The 20,102-nt window shown below is 39.1% G+C and overlaps 1 protein-coding gene across 3 annotated transcripts in view; it reads left to right on the top strand.

Moving 5' to 3' along the window:
* UNC79 (unc-79 homolog, NALCN channel complex subunit) overlaps nucleotides 1-20,102 on the top strand; it is a 201,812-nt gene that overhangs the window by 88,702 nt on the left and 93,008 nt on the right. For all 3 annotated transcript variants that reach the window (XM_033850688.2, XM_073800093.1, XM_073800094.1), the window contains exons 16-23: nucleotides 1,752-1,979; nucleotides 5,987-6,128; nucleotides 9,674-9,753; nucleotides 9,838-9,986; nucleotides 12,099-12,256; nucleotides 16,810-16,991; nucleotides 18,761-18,962; nucleotides 19,760-19,939. In XM_033850688.2, coding sequence (XP_033706579.2) covers nucleotides 1,752-1,979; nucleotides 5,987-6,128; nucleotides 9,674-9,753; nucleotides 9,838-9,986; nucleotides 12,099-12,256; nucleotides 16,810-16,991; nucleotides 18,761-18,962; nucleotides 19,760-19,939 — 1,321 coding nt within the window. The remainder of the gene's footprint in view (nucleotides 1-1,751; nucleotides 1,980-5,986; nucleotides 6,129-9,673; nucleotides 9,754-9,837; nucleotides 9,987-12,098; nucleotides 12,257-16,809; nucleotides 16,992-18,760; nucleotides 18,963-19,759; nucleotides 19,940-20,102) is intronic.

The raw sequence follows: 20,102 nt of genomic DNA, 5'->3' as shown, positions 1-20,102 counted from the left end.
TTCTGTTGAACAAATTTGGTGAACAAACTGGGTAATGCTGTTTTGGGGAAGAGCAAGGTACAACTCTGTAGTGATGGGCTGATTTTAATATATTATATAAATTTATTTTTGAAGTTAATTTTAAAAGAAAAGTTTAAAAAAGGTTTTGGTCAGGAGAACATTTTTTCTTAACTTATTATTTTGAGATAATTTCAGACTTACAGAAAAGTTGCAAGAATAGTACAAAAAATTCCCAAGTACTTTCCCCCAAATTCTCCAGATGTCAACATTTACCACATTTATTTCTCCTCTCTCTCTCTTAAATTATGTGTATGTATGAATTGTAGAATTTTTTAATGAACCATTTGAAAGTAAATTGCAAACAGGATGTCCCTTTATCCTTAAATACTTCAGAGTATATTTTCTAAAAAATGACATACTTTTACATAACCAAGTACAGTTATCAAAATCAGGAAATTAATATTGTTAAAATATTATTATCTATTATAAAACTTACAGAAATTATTCATTTGAAAAATTGATATAATAATCATACCATATTTATAGCAAAAGTAAAAAGTTATTTTTGACTGAGGACACAATCCAGCATCATTCATTACAATGATTTGTCCTGATTTATTAGTCCCTTAATCTTTGTTTATCTTTCATATTCTTGACATTTCTGAAGAGTACAGTCCAGTTACTTTATAGAATACTTCTCAATTTGAGTTTGTCTGATGTTTCCTTATGAATCAATTTGAGTTAAGCATTTTTGTCAGTCATACCACAGATGTGATGTTATGTTGTTTTCAGTGCATGATATCGGGGGGCACATGACATGATAATGTCCCATTACTGGTGGTAATAACTTGGTTAAGGTGATTTCTGCCAGATTTCTCTACTACAAAGCCACTATTTTCCCCTTTGTAATTAATAACTAACTTGTAGGGAGCTACTTTAAGACAGATTTCCTGTTTTTCATCAGACTTTCACCTTCTAGTTTTAGTATCCATGGATGATTCATGCCTGAATCAATTTTTACTCTGTTGGTTACCAAATGATAATATTCTAATTCCATCATTTCTTTTAATTTATTAGCTGGCATTCTACTGAAGGAACAGGTTCCCTGCCTCTCCCATTTATATATTTGTTTGTTTAATCTACTTATACCCGAATGTAGTCATGGATTCTTTTGTTCAGTGGGCTAAAATCTGTTACTATGATTATTTATTTTGAGGCTCATTTCATCCCACATTTGGCCAATGAGAGTCCCTTCAAACTGGTTTCTGTGTTCTTTTGACATATTCCCATCATTCTTTGAACACTTCTTTAATGTCTCACATGACAGAATGTTCCAGGCTCATTTTATATTTTCCTAGCCCCAACCCTGGAATCAGCCATTTCTCCAAGGAGTCTTGGTTCCTTTAGTGGATAATGGTATTTAGAAACCAAGATCTGGACACTAGGTGAGGAACAGCATTTTTTAAATGTGTAAAATCTCACAAAGTGATGGCTTTAAAAAAGAACTCTCTTTTAAATGTCCTACATGATTTAAAAAATAATTCCTATTACTTTGTATTGTGTTTATATTCTTTTTAGAAGATTCCATGGAAAGTAATGTATGCTCATGGTCTGTAAACCTTATCATCTTTAAATATTTATATTGTCATCAGTTAGTGAAAATTGTCCCCAATTAGTGTGCCAGTGAAATATTGGACAAAAGGACCAAACTCCTTCTTCTTCTTTCTTTTTTTTTTTTTGGTACCTTTCAGATGGAGTTACAAGATGATGGGATCACGATGGGCTTAGAGCACAGCTTATCAAAGGACATTATTTCCATTATAAACAATGTCTTCCAAGCCCCCTGGGGGGGCTCCCACACCTGCCAGAAGGAAGAAAAAGCAATTGAGTGTAACTTATGTCAGTCTAGTATTCTCTGCTATCAGCTTGCTTGTGAGCTCCTGGAGAGACTGGCTCCCAAAGAAGAAAGCCGGCTGGTGGTAAGCAGTTGAAGACATGAGATGATCCATGCCTAATGGTAATAAAGACTGCAGTAGATGGTGTAATGGAGTCTTCCTCCAGTATTATCTTATGCTCCATGCTGGGTTATATGTGAGATTGCGTTAAAAGAAAGTTTCCCTGTTCCTTCTGCTAACTCAGGCTCCTGGAAAGAGACATGAGATGGAGATACATTACACAGAATTCTTGAGTCTTGAGTTAGGGTTGTAGTATATCCGTTCCTACCGTTTTCATAAATACAAAGCATTACTGGTATTCTTGAAATAACTTTTATCACAAAGTTATATTACAAAGTTTAGATAAAAATGAATACTACAAAATATAGACATCAAATATTGAGAAAGTAGATTGGTTATGGACACTGAAAATTCCTTGGTCACCTCAGTGTATAAAACCAATTGACTTGATCAACAACCAATAAAGCTTTCATTTTCTGCTTTTTAAGAAAACTGTTTAAATAGGGAACAGCTAATATATGCCATGAATTATCTACTCCATATATTAGTTATTCCCTGTTTAGCCTATTTTCCATCTAAGATACACACATCACCAAAATACCCACATAGCATCATAGGTAGATGAACCTGAATCATTTGAGCCGGTGTTCGCCATCTTCTCTTTTTCTTCCCCTAGTGTTTGTCTAGGTAGAAAGCGACTTCTTTTAAAAAATTCTCTGGGGATGTATAGTATATATGCAGTAAAGTGTTTCTTCAGTTTTTAAATACCTTTCAGCCCACGTAACTCATTAGTCCTACCTGCCACAACATAATGTTCCTGTAGTACAGTCTTTTAACACCGTCATTGGGTATATAGTCTAAAGCAGTCACAGTAATAGATGGTTCGAAAACATCGTCTAGCTTAGAGCCTAATCAGGAAGACGTTTACGTAAATGAAAAACCTAAGATGCTCACGATGATCATAGTGAGAAAGAGATGAACAAGATAGCTATGGGAGGACAGAGAGAGGATGAATCTAGGTTAGAGGTGTGATGGGGATAGGCAAGGTCTTTCCGTAGGAGATGTCTGCTGAGCACATATTTGAAGGAGGAGTGGAGTTAATGAGATGAAGGTGATAGGAGAGAAGGACTGCTGAGACCCAGGAAACTCTCTGTTTAAATGATACAGAGGAAAGGGGGTGATGATACACTCAGGAAACTACGAGTAGTTCATCGTTGCTAGAGCAGCGAGGAGGATGGCAAAGGAGTAAAAGGTAGACTCAGTTTTATAGTCACATTTATTAAGGGCTCTGTCTGCCAAACTAAGAGGTAAGGATTTTGTCTTGGCGACAATGGGGGAATCCTGAAGAATTTTAATCAGGGTGGTGATATAATTTGATGAATTTGAGAAATTCTGCCAGTGGAGGAGAGAGATTAGAGAATTTGGAGGCCAGGGACAGGTATCTAGTCAGAAGGTAATGCTGTCGCTCAGGGGAGAAACAGGGGAGCCTTAACTAAAGCAATGATGGTGGTGATAAAGAGAAGGTGTGGACCTGACGGATTTTTAGGAAAGAGAATCAACAGCACTTGGTGTTTAGTTAGCGTTTAGCGATGGAAAAGTTGAGGACAAATCCATGTTTTCTGGCTTGGGAGCTGATGATGTTTCCATTTACAGAAAATTATACGTGAGTTATTGGGTGTATGCCGAAGAAAACTGTGTGTATGCAGCAGGAAATTTTTTGCCATATCGAATTTTATGAAACTCAGTTTATAATTTGATTTAGCGTCTTGTTCATGGGTGACCAAGGAACAGGGCCAGCCTCAGCAAAACTGCAAAGTTGGCAAAGATATTCTTCAGAACCTTCCCAGACACCGTTTTAGCACTGGTTTCTTTCTTCTTGGTGTCCTTCGTGTATCCCATCAATCTTTACCTCCTTCTTGCTTTCAGCTGGCTATCAAGTAGTTCTTCAAATTACTGGTTAAAGTAATTACTGGTTAAAGTGTTAGCTAAAGAGGATATTTTAAAATTTTATTTATGTAAAAATTTTTTTAAATTAATTTTTATTTTATATTGGAGTATAGTTGATTTACAATGCTGTGTTAGTTTCAGGTGTACAGCAAAGTGATTCAGTTATACATATACATATATCCATTCTTTTTCAGATTCTTGTCCCATATAGGTTATTACAGATCATTGAGCACAGTTCCCTGTGCTATACAGTAGGTCGTTGTTGATTATCTATTTTATATATAGTACTGTGTATATGTTAATCCCAAACTCCTAATTTATCCCTCCCCCAACCTTTCCCCTAAAAGAGGATGATTTTAGAAGAGGATATTTGAAGGTGGGAGTTGAAAGAGAGAATAAAACTGGAATAGGAGGATAACTAGAGATGGATATTTTAAACGGTAGCTATTCCTAGTACATTCTCTCTCTCTCTTTAAATCTTCTTTTTCACCCATTTTTCAGCTTGTTATATATCTATATATAGACATACGGATATAGTGTTAAGTATATTCACATTGTTGTGCAACCAATCTTTTTGTCTTGCAAAATGGAAACTCTATACCCATCAAACAATAATGCCCATTTCTCCCTCCCCTTAACCCCTGGAGACCACCATTTTACTTTCTGTTTCTATGAGTTTGACTCCTGTAGATACCTTATATAAGTGGAATAATCCAATATTTGTCCTTTTTTAACTAAAAATAGAACTACCATATGACCTAGCAATCCTACTACTGGGCATATACCCTGAGAAAACCATAATTCAAAAAGAGTCATGTACCACAATGTTCATTGCAGCTCTATTTACAATAGCCAGGACATGGAAGCAACCTAAGTGTCCATCGACAGATGGATGGATAAAGAAGATGTGGCACATATATATACAATGGAACATTACTCAGCCATAAAAAGAAATGAAATTGAGTTACTTGTAGTGAGGTGGATGGACTAGAGACTGTCATACAGAGTGAAGTAAGACAGAAAACGATAAACAAATACCGTATGCTAACACATATATGTGGAATCTAAAAAAAAAAAAAAAGGCTCTGAAGAACCTAGCGGCAGGACAGGAATAAAGACGCAGACGTAGAGAATGGACTTGAGGACATGGGGAGGGGGAAGGGTAAGCTGAGACAAAATGAGAGAGTGGCATGGACATATATACACTAATAAATGTAAAATCATAGCTAGTGGGAAGCAGCCACATAGCACAGGGAGATCAGCTCGGTGCTGTGTGTCCACCTAGAGGAGTGGGATAGAGAAGGTGGGAGAGAGACACAAGAGGGAGGGGATATGGGGATATACATATGCATATAGCTGATTCACTTTGTTATACAGCAGAAACTAACACAACACTGTAAAGCAATTATACTCCAATAAAGATGTTAAAAAAGAAAATTTGTCCTTCTTTGACTGGCTTATTTCACTTAGCATAATGTCCTCAAAGTCCATTCATGTTGTAGCATGTGTCAGAATTTCCTTCCTTTTCAAGGGTGAATAATATGCTGTTGTATGCATTTTGTCTATCTGTTCATCTGTTGATGGACACCTGGGTTGCCATACCTTGCTCTCTTTAACTCACATATTATAGAAGTTTCTTGCTTCTAAAAATTTGACTTCCCCCAGCAACCAGTATTTGTATGTAAATATATTGGTGTGAACCCCTTATTATTCTCTGCTAATTAAGTGCTGTGATTAAACAAAATGAGCATGGATTGGAATCACCTGGCAAGTGAGACATGCTCACAGGGATTACAGCAGAGATGAGAAAGCAGGCCTAGGAAGATTTAACAATGTTTTTGAGATTTTTTTCCATATTTATTTTAAGGGAATGAAAATATTTCAGAAAACAGCTGATCCAAATTTCCTTTAACCATTGTGGCAATAAACTCAAGTCTCTATGGGGGCACATGTGTTTGCCCTCTGGGGCTCAGCACAGGGCCTGGGACACAGCAGGCGCTCATCCATCTTTGTGGAACTAAGTGGAACCGTTCTTTACATCCCCAAAGGGCTGCTCATCTGGCTGCTTGTCATATCTGTTTCAGGAGCCCACAGACAGCCTTGAGGATAGCCTCCTTTCTTCCAGACCAGAGTTTATTATAGGCCCGGAAGGTGAGGACGAGGAGAACCCAGCAACTAAGCATGAGGAGAACCCAGGCAATCGCACCGAGCCCATGGAACGTGCTGGTAGGTGGACTCTGGCTGATGGGGAGAGAGGTGTGCACATCCCAGTTTACACAGGTCTAACGCTCAGAACCCGGATTTCTTAGATCACCATCAGCTTGGGCAAGCTCAGACTTGGGTTCCTCAGTACAGACTTGTGCACATGAACCATTTCTCTCAGGATTATGAAGTGAACAGATCCAGGTTGTGTTTCCCATAGAAGAGAGGTCACTGAGCATATTTCTTGCTATCGATAAAAACCTACCCTGTCCGTGAGAGCATTACCTCTACATATAGTGAATCATGTTCTCTGTGGAGAAGTAGCTGTGAATCAAGGCTGAAGGGCCCAAGTGGAGGCTGCCAACACTCTTGAAAGCCACTCAGGGCATTTGGCCAAAGCACATAGAGGTGACCAAAGTTGAGCTCGTGCAGCTTCTGAGCCCCAGGGGCTTGGCTGTGACCCTGGATGGGCTCACCGTGAGTAGCTGTACAAGTCGTACTCTAAGGCTAGTTGGCTCTGCTGAGAGCTGGGAAGAGAGGTGACCTCTTTCTACTTTGCTTAAAGGCTCTATGTAGGTGAATTGGGACCAGCAAGATGGCAGGCAGGCCTGGAATCATCTCCAGCTCCTTAAACTCTGAAGGAGTTTCAGGAATTTAGGATGGGACTCCACGTGCCTCTGAGAAAGCCTGGTTTCTGGATCTGCACTGTGACACTCTCGGAATTTTTATGTTCTTGCTTCCACTATCCTGAATTGTTAGAATACCTGACCCCTGGGGAGCCTACTCCCCAGAACCAAAGTTTGGGAAGCTTTCCATCATTTCTTCAGTGGACAGCAAACATTATTAAGTGACTGTTTTGTGGGGCTCATTGCAAGTCACAGGGTGTCTTATCAGACCAAGATAAGTACATCATTAGTACAAAATGCTTGGTTGAAACTAACTGCTTCAGCATGATTGTGTAACTAGTTAGTTGAGGATGTATATGTTGCCTCACACTATTTAGAACCATTGAAACGTAGATGAGGGAACACCTGAGATAACCTACTTCATTGGTTTTGAGTGTGTACTTGGAGTTGTAAATCTCTGTGTTGTTTCCTTTTGACCTTCCTTAATTGGGGTGGCAATTGGTGAGAACATGTGGGCAAATGATAAAGACCCAGGCTCCCCACCCTGCTTCAACCAGAGTGTTTTGACTTGCGCTATTTCCTATGTTGGCGTTCTAAGATTTTCCTTCAACAAAGGATTCCATAGCAAGGAATTTGAAACCTGTGGATCTAGGTCAGCCTTCTCACTTTGTAGATGAGGAAAGTACATCCAAGATGGGTTAAGCAACTTGCCCATGGTCATATAGCACAAGTTATTCATTCCTGATTTATGCTTTTTTTTTTTTTTTTTGCGGTACGTGGGCCTCTCACTGTTGTGGCCTCTCCCATTGTGGAGCACAGGCTCCGGACGCACAGGCTCAGTGGCCATGGCTCATGGGCCTAGCCGCTCTGTGGCATGTGGGATCTTCCTGGACCAGGGCACGAACCTGTGTCCCCTGCATCGGCAGGCGGACTCTCAACCACTGCACCACCAGGGAAGCCCTGATTTATGCTTTATGCTTAACATGATTTCAAAACTGTAATAGAGCATCAGGGTCATCTGAGGAGCTGAAACACAAAATGAAATGAGTTCCACCTGCTCACCCCTGATTCTGGGCATACTTGGGGGCGGGGGACTGGGAATTGGAAACCCAAATATTGTACAACTAGTTAGTGGCAGGGTTGAGACTAGATCCCAGGGCCATGTTTCTATCAGGCATTGATGCCTAAGGGAAGCAACGATTTCACTTATGATCCAATAACCTGTACTCTTTAGATGTAAATATATATTTTTAAACCTGACATAGCACACAAATCAGTTCACTACCATTTTAATTTATATGTAACATTTTATTTGAACAATGGTTAAAATGAAGCAATTTGTTTTTATAAATTACTCTTTCCTTTGCTTAATTGTTGTAAACTCCACTTATTTAAACACTTGCTCTATTCATCTCCCCCAAACACTACTTCAGGCTCTGGTCACAGCCTCTGGTCTGTTTTCCTTCTTTTACTTTCTGCTGTCTTACAGGACACAGTTATCACTTGTGTCCTCAGGGAAGAGGAATTTTCTGCCAAGGCCGGCCGTCCTGGCTGCTACGCATGCTGACCCTGCTTCTGCTCTGTGGGTCTCCAGGTGTTGGTCTTGAGCTCCTCTGTCAGAGAACAGATGGGTGCTCTACTGACACGTGTTCAGCGGTTTCCCTCTCTCATTCTAGAGTATTTCCTGTTTCTGCATTTTGTGGCCTGGTGCCTATTCCTTATAGCAGTCAGAGATGTCCTCCACTAAAAATGTTAAAAGTTTCTTTCATGCTAGACCGAATGGAGTTTAGTGCTGATAACAAGTATTTAAAATACATTGGGGTGGAAGATCCCCAATACACTAGTATATACACCAAGAGGGTTTGACTCTCACTGCCTATGATCCTAGGAATGGCCAAAACTTAGAATGGTGATTTGAAAACATTTTACGTTAGTTTCTATATCTGGTTAACTTTTGAATTCTTTTCTCTAGCATGCCTCATGTAAAATATACCACCACTACCCACTATAGAGGCAAAGGTCTTTTTATTTATTTATTTACTTATTTTAAATAAATAAATAAATAAATTTATTTATTTATTTTTGGCTGCGTTGGGTCTTTGTTGCTGCGCACAGGCTTTCTCTAGTTGCGGCGAGCAGGGGCTACTCTTCGTTGTGATGCACGGGCTTCTCATTGCGGTGGCTTCTCTTGTTGTGGAGCACGGGCTCTAGGTGCTTGGGCTTCAGTAGTTGCAGCACGTGGGCTCAGTAGCTGTGGCACGTAAGCTCAGTAGTGGTGGCTCACGGGCTCAGTTGCTCCGCGGCATGTGAGATCTTCCCGGTCCAGGGATCAAACCCGTGTCCCCTGCATCGACAGGTGGATTCTTAACCACTTTGTCACCGGGGAAGTCCCAAAGGTCTTTTTGGAGCTCCTCACAGGAAGATAAAACCATGAGTAGCTCTGATTTGAATATGCTCAACTTCTTTAAAAGCCTCCCTTTTTGCACATGCGGGTCCTGTGCATGTGTGAAGAGCGTACGCTTGGGTCCTGGGGTAAATCCCTCCTTAGGTGCTAATGTAAGTTGCATATCTCTCTTTAATACCTGCTTATCTCCCTTTCAGTTAGAAGGGCAAACCTCGGCAGGCCCTAAGCCCCTTCCAGGTATCAGCAGAAATAGCTGTCCACAGGAGCCTAGGGCTGGGCTGGGATTGCCTCAGGGAATCAAAGACATCTGAATACACAGTGGAAGGTGGAAGCTGAGGATCCTAAATCTAGAAGGATTCCTGCACTTGCATCGTGGAAAGGATATATGCTACCTTGGAGAACAAATAAACACATTACATGAACACTTCTTAATATATTCTCTTTCTATGTTTACTCCTCTTTGTTTTATGGTCTTGATCAATTCATGAGCGGTGAGGGGAAGGAGTGATGCTAACCTTTGTGTAATTATTTCTTCCCAGCAATAAAGAATGATACTGAAAGAAAGTTTTGCTACCAGCAGCTTCCAGTAACGCTGAGACTAATATACACCATTTTCCAGGTATATTTTTTGAAATATTTGAATATTATATTTAGTAGCATTGCCGTTTTAGATAACTCAGTAAACTTGTGGTTCTTTGCCTAGGAAATGGCCAAGTTTGAAGAGCCAGACATTCTTTTTAATATGCTCAATTGCCTGAAGATCCTCTGTCTACACGGAGAGTGTTTATACAGCGCTAGAAAAGATCATCCTCAATTTTTAGCCTATATTCAGGATCATATGTTGATTGCAAGGTATGTCTTTCTAGTAGTTTCTTGTTTGTTCATATTTTAGGCTTTTATCTGTGAAAATCAATTTTAGAATAAGACGTACCAACTCATTGGGTTATTTCTCTTAGCCAGCACAGGCTAATTACCTATGGGAACTACTTTTCTTTCTTTTATGTAGTCTAATTTTTGAGTATGTCAATATGAAGAATAGTAATTGTCTTTGCTAGGTACTTTAGAAGTAGAAAAGGCAAAATAAGGATTATTTTATGCCTTTCAGTTGTTAGATGGCTTAAGAATATTGTGTACTCTAGGTGGGCTGACTTTTGTTGTTATTAAAGCGATCTCTACCAAATATGAACCCAGGCCATTTGGATTGCTGATGCCGTGGGATCTCTGCCTCAGCCTTTGGGCTTTGTATCCCAGGTTTTTCCCCCAAAGTACCACCCTGACACAAAAGCCATGGTGGACAATGTAGGGATTTGGGGAAGGGACACTCTTCCATTTTTCAAACAAGACTGCCTTAGAGAACTGGGAGAGCTACATGTTACTGGCCAAATCCAGAATTTTTTGTCACTGAGACGGTTTTCTACTAGTGCTGTATATATATATATATATATATATATATATATATATATATATATATATGCTTTGCCTCCTTCAACTAAATTGCAGGCTCCATGAGGGCAATTGTTTGGACATTCTTCTTATATAAGGCCTACTGTTGTGCTCTGGAAGCATCATCATCCTTCATCACACAATAACAGTAGCTCAAGCTTTTTGAGTACCTACTATGTGATAAGTACTATATATCATTTCATTTAATACAACCAGCATTGGGAGGAAACAAAAGTTCAGAGAAGTTAAGAAATTTATGCTTGGTTACACAGCCAGTTAATGGCAGGGTTGGGATTAGATCTATATTTGTCTGATTTCTACTATTAAGATGAAGCACACCGTGTTTGAAAGTTACTCCTTTTCATTCCATAGCTTTAGTACGTCTTCTCAAAAACAAGGCTCTCTAGTGACATGTACCTCAATATGTTCTCTGTAAAATGGAGATAATGTGTCACTTCTTCTTTCTCTTAGTGCTGCATTATAAGTTTTTAAAGTCAAACATAGTTTTGATTCTGATATTAACTCTGGAGCCAAATAGAAAACAAAACAAAATGAAACAAAACAAAAAGAAATAAAAGGCATACTTTAAATGAATAAAAATTTTGAAAACATTATTACTAGAAATATATAGTCAGCACTATTCTGGCATGCAACGATAGGGACTTAGCTTAAACTTGCTAAGGTATGTTTTTGACCAGTAGTAGTCTGGTTTTAAGAATGGTAGGTACTCATAAGATGTTACCAGGGATACCTCTCTCTTCTTCTGTTTTTTTTCTCTCTCTCTTTCCCCGCCCCTTTCTCCCTCCCCATCACTTAGCCTAGTTCTCTCTGTGCTGGCTTCTTCTCCTCAGGCTGTTCCTGTGAGGTGGGAAAGAGAGAGGGTTGCTAGCAGCCCTAGATTGACATTACACTTCATTCTTGAGATTTCAGAGTGCATATCAAAACCTGGAAAAAGGATGCTAGCGCTCTCATGCTTGGGTCACATGCCCACCCCTGGACTAATCACTCTTCATGACATTGATCACCCTGGGTTTTGTGTTCATTATTAGGAAAGAGAAGGTGGGGGAACTTGATTGACAGCCCTGCCAGTTGGTGGAGAGGCTGTTCTTAGTAGAGAAAGAGTTGTTCTTTGCTAGAATAAGAGGAAAAAATTTAAAAAATCACTTATCACCCCATCATCTTAACATAACTGATATCAGTTATTATTTAACAGTCATTGTTCAATTATGTACCTTCATTTATAATATACAATTTTTAACTTTTATGTTAAAAATGCACTGTTAACTGGTAGTGTTCTCCTATGTTATTACATAAAAGTAATTTCTTTAAAAAAATTAACATAGGAAAAGAGCATAGGAACGGTTTTCCAAGGGTTATACTCTTGTGAATGAGTGGAATTTCACCCAAAGCGTTCCTACCAGCCCTCTGTTAACTATACTTCCCACAAACTAAGATAATAAGATTCTTTTCCTAGAAAGATTGTCATAACTGTAACCACTTTGCTTCCTCTTGATTCCCCAGCCTGTGGAGAGTCGTCAAATCTGAATTCTCCCAGCTATCTTCATTGGCAGTTCCTCTCCTTCTTCATGCTTTGTCACTTCCTCATGGTGCTGACATCTTTTGGACAATCATTAATGGCAATTTCAACAGCAAAGACTGGAAGATGAGGTTTGAAGCAGGTACCTCTGTATTAGCTTAAAAATTCTCTCTGGGTCACAAGGTAAACCAGATGTCCAGTCATGACATCTCTTTTTGGCCCTCCCTTCCCCTCCCTTCTTTTTAGAAGGCATTGTCCTGCTTGCTAGTGTTCTTTGATGGCTCTCCTTAGTTGAGCCCTTGATAATAGAATTTTTCAGAGTGGTCCTTAGGTAGGTTGACCATGTCTAGTTTTGTCTGGGATAGTCCTAGTTTATGCCTGTTGTCCAGGTGTATTTATTAATTGCACCCTTGTTTACTCTCAAATGGGTCCTGGCTTGAATAATAAATTATGTAGTCACCTAATAGGTTACTTGCATTTGAGTACCTGGGAATGTTCGTTAAAAATGCATATTTTGGGGCCTCATCCTAGACCTCCTGAATCAGAATCTCAGGAGGTGAGACCAGAAGTCTATATTTTCTAACAAGTTCTCCAGGTAATTCAGTGAAGTTTGAGAAGCTCTGCTGTTGTACTCTTGCCATTGGAGCATCAGTGACCAAATCTGGTGAAGTGATGGGTATAATTCCTACTGCTTAGAATGGCAAGTTCCCAGAGGAACATGGTAAGGAAGGAATTGGGATGTGTTCTCTTAGTCTTGCATCTGCTGGTCTCACTGTCACCCTAATCTGCTGGTACTCCCGTTCTCAGGGGGCAGCAAGCAGGGTTGGCATACCAACCTGTGCCTTATCAGAATGGTTTCATATATTTTAGTGTCTCAAAAATTTAGCAGAGAAATGGAACTTCCATCAGGTGAGTTAACTACTCTACTTTGAGTTCAGTTCCCTAATAACTGACCACTTCAAAGAGTTCCTGCTTTTAATGCCCCATGAATCCCAGGGGCTGGTTTATTTATGTGATAGCACATAATGTTGTATGAAATTAGAGTAAAACCTTCTAGCAAAAGTCTACATAGTATTGGCCACATTTTATAGGCATTTGAATACAAATAAGGCAGGTAAATATTTAACTATGCTCTTTCATTACAATTTAAGGATTAGATTATTGCCAAATTAATCTTCTGAATCACAGCTCCGATTATGTTGCTTTTCTACTCAAAAAATTTTAATGGGTTTTCGGTGCCCAGAGAATAAAGTTCAGACTCCTTAAACTGGCGTTCAAAGTTTTCCATGGTCTAACTGCAAGTGTTTGCAGCCTCATTTCCCACTCTTCTTTCTACATATACCATTGCTATTTCTCCATTGCTTCCTGCTTCCCTTCATCCATGTGTTGGCCATTCTGTGCTCTCCATCTGAAATCCTCTTCTATTCAAGGTTCCATTTAAATGCCACCTCCCAAACAATGATGAACAACACAATAAATGACATTAAAAACTCTCTAGAAGGAATCAATTGCAGAATAACTGAGACAGAAGAACAGATAAGTGACCTGGAAGATAAAATAGTGGAAATAACTACTACAGAGCAGAATAAAGAAAAAAGAATGAAAAGAATTGAGGACAGTCTTAGAGACCTCTGGGACAACATTAAACACACCAACATTCGAATTATATAGGGGTCCCAGAAGAAGAAGAGAAAAAGAAAGGGATGGAGAAAATATTTGAAGAGATTATAGTTGAAAACTTCCCTAATATGGGAAAGGAATAGTTAATCAAGTCCAGGAAGCACAGAGAGTCCCATACAGGATAAATCCAAGGAGAAACACGCCAAGACACATATTAATCAAACTATCAAAAATTAAATACAAAGAAAAAATATTAAAAGCAGCAAGGGAAAAGCAACAAATAACATACAAGGAATCCCCATAATGTTAACAGCTGATCTTTTAGCAGAAACTCTGCAAGCCAGAAGGGACTGGCAGGACATATTTAAACTAATGAAAGGGAAAAACCTACAACCAAGATTACTCTACCCAGCAAGGATCTCATTCAGATTCGACAGAGAACTTAAAAGCTTTACAGACAAGCAAAAGCTAAGAGAATACAGCACCACCAAACCAACTTTACAACAAATGCTAAAGGAACTTCTCTGGGCACGAAACACAAGAGAAGGAAAAGACCTACAATAACAAACCCAAAACGATTAAGAAAATGGTAATAAGAACATACATATCGAAAACTACCTTAAATGTAAATGGATTAAATGCTCCAACCAAAAGATATAGACTGGCTGAATGGATACAAAAACAAGAGCTGTATATATGCTGTCTACAAGAGACCCACTTCAGACCTAGGGACACATACAGACTGAAAGTGAGGGGATAGAAAAAGATATTCCATGCAAATGCAAATCAAAAGAAAGCTGGAGTAGCAATTCTCATATCAGGCAAAATAGACTTTAAAATAAAGACAATTACAAGAGACAAAGAAAGACACTACGTAATGATCAAAGGATCAATCCAAGAAGAAGATATAACAATTGTAAATATTTATGCACCCAACATAGGAGCGTCTCAATACATAAGGCAAATGCTAACAGCCATAAAAGGGGAAATTGACAGTAACACAATCATAGTAGGGGACTTTAACACCCCGTTTTCACCAGTGGACAGATCATCCAAGATGAAACTAAATAAGGAAACACAAGCTTTAAATGATACATTAAACAAGGTGGACTTAATTGATATTTATAGGACATCCATCCAAAAACAACAGAATACACTTTCTTCTCAAGTACTCATGGAACATTCTCCAGGATAGATCATATCTTGGGTCACAAATCAAGCCTTGGTAAATTTAAGAAAACTGAAATCACATCAAGTATCTTTTTTGACCACAATGCTATGAGACTAGATATCAATTACGGAAAAAAATCTGTAAAAAATACAAACACATGGAAGCTAAACAATACACTACTTAATAACCAAGAGATCACTGAAGAAATCAAAGAGGAAATCAAAAAATACCTAGAAACAAATGACAATGAAAACACGACGACCCAAAATCTATGGGATGCAGCAAAAGCAGTTCTAAGAGGGAAGTTTTTTTTTTGTTTTTTTTTTGTTTTTTGCAGTACGCAGGCCTCTCCCTGTTGTGGCCTCTCCCATTGCAGAGCACAGGCTCCAGACACGCAGGCTTAGCGGCCGTGGCTCACGGGCCCAGCTGCTTTGCGGCATGTGGGATCTTCCCGGACTGGGGCACGAACCCGTGTCCCCTGCATCGGCAGGTGGACTGTCAACCACTGCACCACCAGGGAAAACCTATACATATTTTTCATATTCTTTTCCATTATGGTTAATTAAAAATAAGTGAATTAGTGAATTTATTGAATAAATACTGTATGTACTAGTTATCATGGGAGCAATACAAAGAGTGTAAGAGCAGATTCTTGCCCTCAAGAAGCTCCTAATTTAATTGATGAGATCAAATATAAACATGTAAGAGGTTAAGAAACTATAACAGTATAAATATAATTCAAGACAACAGAAGATAACGGTATAGATATAATTCAGACAACAGAAGATATGTCATATAGCTATATATGAACACACAAATGCCATAGGTAAATGAATAGTATTTTTGCAGGAGTTCGTGGGATGGAAAGGCCACTCTGGGAAGTCAGAGTGACCTTACAGAATAGTAGAATTTCAGCAGCAGACTCTTTAAGGATGGTAGAATGTCAATAAGCAGAAAAGAATAGAAAGAATATTCTATCTAGGCTGCTGGAACAGCTTAAGTAAAGTCCTGAAATGTCTTTGCATGGAACTATATTGCTTCACTATTTATTATAACTTTTTATAAAGCTATGTTTAAAGAGTGGCTGGAATAATTTAATATAGATGTGCAGAATAATGGTGCATCTGTTTCATGGAAGAAATAGGTGGCTTCTATAGCCTCAGGAAGACTGGTTGTCATATCACTTCATGACATATTAAGGACTTAGAGCCAGCCCTGGTGGGCACGTCCCACATCCCTGTGTGGTCTGCAGAACCTCTATAGAATGGACAAAGATATGAGCATGGAGGCATTTTGAAAAGTTTGAAATGTGGCTGAAAGTTAAACAAAGGTAAAGACCATTAAAAAGAAAAGAAAAGAAAAGAAAACCCAGAACTAAATCAAGGCTGCCTGACGTAAAAATACTACACTGCGTAGAAACGGTCTCTGCTGCACAGATAAAATGGAACACTAAAGAAGGTGGCATTAGGGCTTCCCTGGTGGCGCAGTGGTTGAGAATCTGCCTGCCAGTGCAGGGGACACGGGTTTGAGCCCTGGTCTGGGAAGATCCCACATGCCGCGGAGCAGCTGGGCCCGTGAGCCACAACTACTGAGCCTGCGCGTCTGGAGCCTGTGCTCCGCAACAAGAGAGGCCGCGACAGTGAGAGGCCCACGCACCGCGATGAAGAGTGGCCCCCGCTTGCCGCAACTAGAGAAAGCCCTCGCACAGAAACGAAGACCCAACACAGCCAAAAATAAAAATAAGTAAATAAATAAATTTTAAAAAAAAGGTGGCATTGGAATTTCCTTTTGGTATTTAACATCAGTGTAGGGGGGCCCAGAGTTAGCTTTTTCTCTGTGGGCTCATTTCTCAGACTGTCTAAATAAATGTCAATTTTTTTTGTTCTCTGCCTTTGACATTGCAGTGGAAAAAGTGGCTGTAATTTGTAGATTTCTGGATATTCATTCAGTGACCAAAAACCACCTGCTGAAGTACTCCCTGGCACACGCCTTCTGCTGCTTTCTGACGGCTGTGGAGGACGTCAACCCAGCTGTGGCTACGAGGGCTGGTCTCCTGCTTGACACCATAAAGAGGCCAGCCTTGCAGGTGACGTCCCTCAGATGTGCATTATCTGCTCTGCGGATGGTGCTCTGCTCTACTCTACTAATTCATTGAGTTATTTGTCACATAAACACACAGAATACTGATGATGATGGTAACAGTGGAAATTTTTACATCGAGAAAAGCATCCCAGAACCACACTGTATTAACAGATCTCTTGTTTTTATTTGTTGATTCTTTCCAGTCTTTGTCCCTATGCTGCCATCGGTTCTGACAGATGTAATTATTGTATAATTTTGTGTGTGTGGCAGATTTTTAAATTAGGTTGGTTATTTTATACCATTCAGCTGGCTCCTGGGGCAGAAGCCCTTGTCACTGAGTCTAGATGCAAGGAGAAATCAGATGAATTATAATATAAACCAAAGCAAAACAAGAGATGGCAAATATACTACTGAAATGAAATACCACAAAGTAAAATCAAAGAGACATGAAATATGAGACCTGGAGAGAGTTGTTTATTTATCTTATTTGGCACCTTTATTTTATACTTGAAAAAACCAAGTCTCAGAGAGATAATGTGACTTTTCAAAGAACACAGAGTGAATTCATGGGAGAACCAAGACTAGAACCTCTAAAGTCCCGATCTACTGTTTTTCCACATTGGCACCTGATTTATTATTATATTGTTATTATTAAAAGTAATAATAATGGCAAGAACTAACATTTGTCAAACAGGTATTGTGTTTCCGGGGCAATGTATGAGAAGTGTCCCATCATGCATTACTTCATTTAATCCTCACAATAATATTGTGTGTGTTCCCATTTTACAGATAGAGAAGTTGAGGGTTAGAAAGTTTAAGTAACTTTTTCAGAGTCACACGGCTAATAAGTGGCAGCACAAACTCAGGTCTGACTCATAATAATGTCCATGTTCTTAATTGTGTGTGTGTGTGTGTGTGTGTGTGTGTGTATGTGTGTGTGTACACAAGGTCTCCCAAACCAGTGTGAGAGCTTCTGTTGTAAAAAAGACTAAGAAGAAAGGGCAAACTATGCAGAATCTGAAAAATTGTAGAGCTCTGCTGCTTGTGGACCCATACCTCCCCATGTAAAAATTCCCAGTTGTCTTCTGGATAGTCCTTCTGTGTTGGTCTTAATAAGACAAGGTAGTTGTATGTCTAACCCCCACTCAGGGCTTGGAACATAGGAGGCACTCATTAGATGAGAGTTGAATGAATTAATAGCATAATTGGATGAATTAGTTTTAAAATTTTATTCAGTTAAAAAAAGGGAAATGGTAGACTCACATACTAGAGAAATAGATGCTCAGTCCATTCCAACTTGGATTTCTTAAGATTCTATGTTCCACTCACATTCCAAGAAGACAAGATGACTTTCCTTTCTTTTAGAATCATGGAATTTAGCATTGAAAGGGAATTTAAAGACCATATTCTTGTGTATTCTAAAATGTAGTTTTGGAAGTACGCTTCTCTTAATAGAAACTACAGACATTAAAGAAAGAAACACTGGTCTGAGGGTATTTGGATTAAGTGGTTATTATTCGATGCATCAGAAGAATCAATAATATACATTTAGCTCAGATTTCTGAGTCAAAATTCAAGAGATATTCAACAATTAGGAGAAGCTCCTCTTCTGCGTTTTTTTTTTTTCCCTACCAAAAATGCAATCAAAGAAGATTTCAGTTGAATTATTCTTCATTGTAAGCATGGATTGAGGAGGCTGCCTTGTTTCACTGACTTTTCTTGGTGTATTTACATCTGACTTGCCTTTTTTTTTTTTTTTAACCTTTTCCCCAGGGTCTGTGTCTTTGTCTTGACTTCCAGTTTGATACTGTGGTTAAAGATCGACCCACAATATTGAGCAAGCTTTTACTCTTGCATTTTCTTAAGCAAGATATTCCTGCTTTGAGTTGGGAGTTCTTTGTCAACAGATTTGAAACGCTTTCTTTGGAAGCTCAGCTACATTTGGATTGTAACAAAGAATTTCCTTTTCCTACAAGTAAGCAAAACAAAGAACTTGCTTTAAACAGTCACAGTTCCTATTCTGGTGCTTGCTGGATAAACAGAAGATACTCCGCATGTAGTTTAATTTCCCATTATGGAGGATACCTTGACTTCATGTACTCAGTTCATCAAATGTTTATTGAATATCTACTGTGGTAATCTGCAGGTTAACTATTTTCTGGCATTCCGACATCAAATTTTTTCTCATTTAGGCACTTCCCTGGCGGTCCAGTGGTTAAGACTCCACACTTCCAATGCAGGGGGCATGGGTTCAATCCCCGGTCGGGGAACTAAGATTCCACATGCCATGTTGCGCGGCCAAAAAAAAAAATGAAAAAAAAAAATCTCATTTATTTGAGGACCGATGAGAACTATTTGTGACTCTGTGTTCCTTAAATATTATTCAACCATCATGTTTGTAATGTCCGTGAGCAATTTTGTGAGATATATTTGCACTTTGTAAATTTACTCTTCCATGCTTAGTAATCAGTTACCTGGAGCTCTAAAGAGATGGAGGAAAGACTTTGGTCACTCAACTATTTATCCCGTGATAACAAAATTAGATACTTTAATCTTATGGTCTAAACAGAAAAATGATAAATGATAGTCAAAATAGGTAATAGCCATGATTTTTTAATATAAGGCTTCTCATAGAGGGAGATAGATGAATGAGAAATGTATCCATGGAAGATGACTTTTAATATTGAAAATATACACAGATGGATTGTTTCAAACTACTTGTATAACATAGCGAGTTAAGGAAAATGATCACCTCTAATTCCTTTTGCAAAGCTATCACTGCTGTGAGGACCAATGTCGCTAATCTCAGTGATGCAGCATTGTGGAAGATCAAGAGGGCTCGTTTTGCAAGGAACCGCCAGAAGAGTGTGCGTTCCCTCAGAGACAGCGTGAAAGGGCCCGCGGAGTCCAAGAGGGCGCTCTCCCTCCCTGAGACCCTAACCTCCAAAATCCGTTGAGTATCTTCTTCCATCCTTCCCTTAAATCTGTTTGATGTCTTTCTGAGGCTGACATGTCTTGTTGAATGTTCACAGATAGTAGTGTATTTAGCAAACTGAGCTCCTTCAGCTGCATTGGCCTTCATATTCCCTAGAGGATCCCCTCAGATGTTTCAATG

The sequence above is a fragment of the Tursiops truncatus genome, chromosome 2, assembly GCF_011762595.2.
Source record: "Tursiops truncatus isolate mTurTru1 chromosome 2, mTurTru1.mat.Y, whole genome shotgun sequence".
Lineage (NCBI taxonomy): Eukaryota > Metazoa > Chordata > Mammalia > Artiodactyla > Delphinidae > Tursiops > Tursiops truncatus.
The sequence above is the reverse complement of the archived record's forward strand: the minus strand, read 5'-3'. Positions and strand labels throughout refer to the sequence as shown.